This window comes from Etheostoma spectabile, chromosome 4 (assembly GCF_008692095.1).
Source record: "Etheostoma spectabile isolate EspeVRDwgs_2016 chromosome 4, UIUC_Espe_1.0, whole genome shotgun sequence".
Classification (NCBI taxonomy): Eukaryota; Metazoa; Chordata; class Actinopteri; order Perciformes; family Percidae; genus Etheostoma; species Etheostoma spectabile.
In genome coordinates this window covers 3,798,887-3,805,801 of record NC_045736.1, presented here as the reverse complement: position 1 = coordinate 3,805,801, position 6,915 = coordinate 3,798,887, and the positions used below count along the sequence as shown (strand labels likewise).

The window sequence follows — 6,915 nt, the reverse complement described above, 5'->3', positions numbered from 1 at the left end:
TTTTTCTACACTTTTCTCAACATTTTTGTAGATTTTATGCCATTTTTTTTTTTGTCACTTCTTTTTGACAAGTTTTTTTTCACCTTTTGGCGATTTTTCCAATTTTGTTTGGTCACTTTTTTCACGTTTTATGAAAACAAATGTTTTTGTTGAATTCTTCCTGCGTTTTTGAAGCTTTTTCCAACATTTGTCAATTTTTTATTGTTCTTTGGTCGTAGATCTGATATATAATTCTTTTTTAAACGGGTCAATTTGACCCCGAGGACAACAGGAGGGTTAACCATTGTCGTGGCACAGGTTATGCTGGACAGCGGTTGTTAGGTTAGGTGAAGCCGGGCAACTGAAAGAAATCCAGAGCATGTTGATCTTGATTCGTAGTACAGGCCTCAGGCCTGTCTGGCAAATAGCATACATGTTTGTTTGTTTTTAGCTTCTTTGCTTAAAGCAGCTGATGAGAGCCCTGAGGGCTGAGGAAAGTTGGAAGATACCACTAGACTCCAGAAACTAAGGTGAACTTTAGATTTGGGTGATTGTTGTCTGTGGTTACGTCTATTCGAGCGCCAACATCTCACATAGAGTACAAGTAGTCATGTGACCCATTATGAATATAAAACATATATATTAGAGCAGCTTTAATCAAAGTAAATATTTAAATGGTGAATCCTGTGTGGCCAACTGAATAACACTTTTGGCTAGTTGAAATCGGTTTGCTTTATGGTTTGCTCTGAGTTATATTGTATGAACATTTCTTGAAATAAAACTGGGTATGGTTTTAGATTAGTAAAGGAGGTTTTGGCTGACCATTGTATATGTGTACAGGAACATTTACAAATGCTCATTCCTCCCTCATGTAGTTTGCTTGAAGTCCCTTTCTGTGGTAGTGTCTAAGTGGGATTCCACACAGCTGCATCTCGTATAAAAAGCAAGTTTGTTCTTAGTCAGCACATCAAGGTTAAGTTAGAATATATTTGGACACATCGTGACCCAAAAGTGATGCCTTGTCATCTTGACAAGGAATCACCCCTTGTGGCACTCACAACAGTGCAGCACATCCTCTCTATCATAAGACAACATGTATGATGAAACTGTTGCCGCGTCATTTCACAACACTGAGGCGTTACTGAGGTACAGTATGTGTATTTAAAAAAAATAAAACACCAAATGCATCACCAAGCAGACTTCAAAAAGCTCTGAAGTTGGGGGATTCAGTTGCCAAGAACAATAAAGGCATGTTTAGCACACACAGTAAGGGGTATCAAAGCAGTGAAAGACATCATGTTGTTCATATAAAACCCTTCCTGCTAAGACCTCTTTTAACCCGTTTCTTTACGCTTTCTTGTGAATTTTAAACTCTGTTGGATTTCTGAGGACTATGGTTACCTGCTCCTCAGATCTCTGCAGGGTAAATCCAGACAGTTTTCTGTTGCAAAACTAAAACAACTTTTGACAGTACACATGTTCTACCTAAACAAGTTTCTTCCTGAGGTTATTTTGCAGCGGTTCAGTGCGGCGCTTAGCGCCACCCAAGATGGCGCCATGGAGGAAGGTCAGCAATGCGAGACTAGTTATTGCTCATATGTGATTAAAGCCTCTACCTGAAAGTAAAGAGTACAATTTCACACCATCTCTGGCTGTTCTCTGCCACTTTTTGGACAAGGGCAGAGTGCACCGTATCATCTGCTCTGCTGAGAAGGTGATTGGCTGCAATCTGCCATCTCTCCAGAACCTGTACGCAGGACACTGAGGCGGGCAGGAAAGATTGTAGTCGTTCCCTCTCACCCCGGACACAAACTGTTTGACCGCCCCCGGCAGGAGGCTGCAGAACTGCTGCCGCAAAAACAGTTTCTGCCCCTGTGCAGTCAGGCTCATTAACAAGGCCCCGGATGACCCTCCCCCCATCCCTAGTCACACTTTGCACCAATACTATACATTTTTGGCATATTCTACACTCAACCCATACAGCCTCCCTTTTACTAGGCTAAACAACAATTTTCTCTACATTTCTTACTTTATTGTTGTTATTTCATATCCATGTTTAATATGTTTGTTAGTGTATGTATCCACCATTCACCAAGGCAAGATCCACATAAGTTACTTACTGGGGCAATAAACTCTTTTCTGATTCTGAGAAATGTCTTTTTAATGCTGCACTTTTATGTTTTATTTTTATGGTCAAATGCTAGAATGGTTTCCAAAAGCTCCATCAAACCTAACTGACGAAAAAATGAAACAAGAGTGCTTCTTTGTATTACATGATGTAAAGGGCCAAACCAAATGTTCTGAATAAAAAGTATGAAAGTGCAGCCCCACTCAAGCAGACAACAGTAGCACTGTTGATTTGCCTAAATGTCTGAACTCTGCTTTCACAAGGAATTGCAGTGATTCATTCATTTGCTTCTCTGGACAGTCAACTTTCATCACGTGGGTGAAACGTGTGGTCTGCTAATGCGGTTACAAAGGCTTCTTTTAAAAACCCTACACAGTGTTAGCCGTAAAATGCATTAGCTCTGTTCTTTTCATCTCTGTTTTTTCGTGTGTCATTTCATTAGTTACATTCCCATTTGTCAATGACATCCGTGAAGTGTTCACTGGTAGTCTTTGCCCTTACAACATGCAGTTTGCACCATTACTATAGAGCAGATTATTGGATGACAACATCTACTCTTGGTCAACAGGAAAGTGAGAAATAAACCGCTGTAGTCAGTTTTGTTACTACACCAACATTGGTAACAAGTTACCATATCACACTTTAGTACATGTTGTATGCCTATAAATGAGTGTATTAAAGGCTTACTGAAAGCTGCCACGGCCAGTATGAGTGTGACCACAATGGAGATCCAGGAGACCCAGAGTGCCTTCTTCCTGTAGCTCTGAGCCTCATGGGGCTTCAGGCGCATGCTGCTCTCCAGGAGACCTGCAATGAGACACAAACACTCTAACAAGGGCAATTCCTTTGCTCTTTTTGTCTATGTTTTATTGTGTGATCATATCAGATAGCCAGAGGATGCATTATTTGTCATTTGACCTTTTCAAACACCTATTTGGGATAGGAATAACACTTTGAAATCATGAATAATCAAATTCATTAAAAGAAATGTTAAGGTATGTGTGCTCATCTAAAAGCCCAAGAAAGGTTGAGTTACAAATTCTATACATTGTTTGAATACAGCATTTCTAAACAGGAATTAAAATCCAGGATTTTGGCTCAATTCCAAAACAATGGTGTAAGGCTAATGATTACTATTTCATTCAAATGTATTTATAGAGCTCATTAAAACAACAGTTGACCAATGTCATGTGATCAGCTATTATGATATATTATCATTTGAAAAAAAAAACATACAAGACACAAAACTGACCCCCTCAAAAAACACATTGCCATGGCCCTGTAATAGTATCCTAAAATGAATCTATGTTATTGGACTTCATAATATTTAGGTTGTGGTTAAAAGTAGATTTCCCAAAGGCTGTTCACACTGTTGGAACCAACAACATTCCCAGTCCTCCATGTTATTTAACATTGTGCGGACGTATCTATTTTCCTCAATGCAAAGGGAGGTCAGAAGTCCAGCTCTGCTAGATATATGCAACATGTTCATAGAAGCGTTTTCCTGTTGTACCAACTACAATCAGTACACTGCAAGAGGCCAAATAGACCCATTAATGGCAATTCATTTGTCATGATTGGAGATCAGGCATCAGGGGAAGGACCCAAATGCAGTCAAAGACAGGCAGACTGGTACAGCTCAATGATTTATTAAAAAAAAAAAAAAGGCTTACAGGCCGATTCCAAAGGCATGCAGACAGCCAGGTAATAGGCAAACAAAGCAGATAACAAAACTCCACAAACAGCAACGCAAAGGCGAACTGACAAGGCGACAAAGGAACGCACAGACTAAATACACAAGGGTGATTACAACACAGGTGGAAGCAATCAAGGAGGGGCAGGCAATTACAAATGCAGGAAGTAGAACACGACATGACACGTGAGGAGTGAGCCTTCAAAATAAAAGAGGAAACAGACTTTACAAACATCATTACTGTTTGGAACATAAATGGAGCTGTTTCTTCCACCCTTCGTCCATCATTCTTGTTAGTTAATTTTTCAAACTTTCCAGGGGAGAAACAGACCATTGGGAATTTGCACTTAGGGACATTGTGTAACGCCTGAGGACCCCTGGTATACTGCACATTACAGGTCTTAAGAGAAACAGGGACATCTTGTCCAGTTCTACTTTCTTTACTGACCTTCACAGAGTTAAACAGAACTTCAAGAGCAGCCACTGTACACCTGTATCAATCCACCATGCTGAGCAAGCCAAGCTACAGAGTACATGATCTGTGTAAAGTAGTCTTTCATACTAATACAAAAAGCAATTAGGAAATAACCTTGTTAGAATATAAAATTACCAATGAAACCAATCAAAGTATATCAAGTTTACAAAATAAGTCAACAAAAAAAATCAATCTTTTGCTTCCAGTGAATTTGAGAACCAAGTGTAATAGCTTTTTGAAGACACGGTTCCCTTCTAACAGACTGTCTATATTCTATTCTATTCTAAAGAGCGAAGGTGTTGACGCAGGATGCTCCTCATACTCCACATGCATTTCCTAATGGCTTACAGTCACAGCTCCGTGTCTGGGTGAGGAGACTTTGCCTCAAGCCACAGACAAAACAGATTCCAAACTACCTGAAGCTATTCCGTTGTCATGAAACGTGAGGCTGGCTCTGCAGATTCATGCACTATTTATAAGCCTGAACTTTTACATCCATTTTAATGCAATCAATTGTTATTCTATCCAGAAATTTCTCTGAGAGAGAGAGAGAGAGAGAGAGAGAGAGAGAGAGAGAGAGAGAGAGAGATAGAGAGACTGATTCATTTTCAGTCTGCAAGTTTGGCCACCGAAACAGGCAGATAGTTGGAACCAGTGAAGAGAAAAAGAAGGCTATTTTAACTTTTCAACCAACTAAACCAAATGTTTTGGACACAATTCAGTGGATTCAGTCTGCAGTCAAAGGGCTAACTGCATAATATTTAGGTATTTGGGGCTAAACGGAAAAGGTTTGAATGGAATTTCTATCGAGCAAAATAATGAGTTCAAGTCTTGAAAATTGAGGTAGTTTTGGTGTATAAAACTCTTTCTTTGGGGGAATTTTCTCTCACTGGCACAGATGAACAAAGCTTCAATACGGAAAATGTGTCATAACAGTGGGAGAGTTATTATACAAGATTGTGCACATAAACTCCAAAATGCTCCACAAAGTAGACCTTCACCTCTTCTGCTCTCCCAAATGAATCTCATTGAATAGTGCAGAGACCTCCACTTTCTGTCTCCAATGGGACACAAAACTGGATCATTATTGTTGTGAATCTTCAATAGTAAATATCTGTCATTGTTCCATGACGAGGGGGGGGGGGGCACAAAAGACTGATTTGAAATAATGGTTGAAATCAAAGCAGCACAGGCTGAGATATCCTGACTTCCTGGTATGGGTCAAGCTCCAAAACTGCAAGATTCTACATTTCCCATGATGCAATTTATAGCATATTTTTGTTTGGCCCTGTGCTAAGGACTGATCCCCATGACTTCAGAATTTAACCTTTATGTGTAAAATTAGTAGAGTTTAAAAAGATCCCACTCAATTTCAATGAGTTGTTTTCACATATTGTAGAGCTTATTGCTGGAGTAGTACCTGTTACAATGCATTACAGTACCCTTTGTCTAAGTACATGTTGTACCCCTACCGTTTATACCCTCAGAAATCCCATCTTGTATCCCATATGAGAAAATGGTCTTTTTTACAAGGGCATAATTATACCTTTATTTTATATATGTTGTTAGTTTTCATCTTTACATTTCTCTGGGATGGCCAGTTCACCATAATACAGTCCTTGTTGTTAACTCCCACTGTTTCTCTAAAAATAAGTAAGTAGCCTAAATGTATATAGTAATGTTCACAGATAAAAATCACAAAGGGCTTTACAATAAATTGGAATATGACAATTAAAAGACATATGAAGACAAGGACAACACACAGTGGGTACAAGAAATCAGACAGCCATAAAAGCCCTTGTCTACCTGAAAGCCTGTTTGAATAAGTCTGCAACTGCTTTTTAAAAGAATCAACAGTGTGTGGTAGACAGGAGGAGACATTGCAGAGAGAGCGTCCAGAGGGAAATGGTGCCACTAGGATATGATCCCTCAACGGCTACCAGGTAACTTAACCACAGAGTCGGTTACTATGGTAACTGAGCCTGTGAACGTAACCTGGCGGGAGCAGGTTTTCTTCCAGAAGCCCTGAGTTTCTCCCCGCCCTCTGACACAGCCCTTCTTTTCTCATTCATTCATTCATTCATTCAGTCTGTGTCAGGAACATTTTGGCACAGTTTATCCGCGTGAATATAAAACAGTTTTTTGTTTTTTTTAACTGTGTTAGGCAGACATGTCATTCTCTAACATGGCATTTCCTTGTGTCGACGATCCCGCTGATGAAGAAGCTGTATTACTTCCCAGGGAGTTAAACACACGTCGGGAGATGATATTGAGGCCCCGACTGTAGATGTATTTTCATTTCCAGATACTAGCCTTCCTATTTGAGCCGTATCGTTTTTCTTCCCAGTCTATCAGTTATGTAGCATACATAACCTTATCCGTCCTCATATCACTAACGTCATCCATCGTGGACATGCTCTTACATCCCAGCACATTCTTTGCGTCGCATTAGGTTTTTTTCTTCACAACATTGGTAATGCAGAGCATGTAAGTAAAGCCAATGTATGCAGAGCCGTCGGAAGAATGTGACTCGCTCTGAAACATTTTTTAAATGTTTTTGTAGTGTTCCCTGGACACAAACCAGTAAGAGCCATTAAAAAGGAGTTCTACAGTATTGCAGGTGAATGATGTAAACCCTTT

General features: G+C 39.8%; 1 protein-coding gene across 1 annotated transcript in view; it reads right to left on the bottom strand.

Annotated features, from left to right (window-relative positions):
• tmem163a (transmembrane protein 163a) overlaps positions 1-6,915 on the bottom strand; it is a 73,796-nt gene that overhangs the window by 61,591 nt on the left and 5,290 nt on the right. Inside the window, 1 exon segment of the mRNA XM_032512964.1 lies at positions 2,795-2,914. Within this exon segment, the coding sequence (XP_032368855.1) occupies positions 2,795-2,914 (120 nt within the window).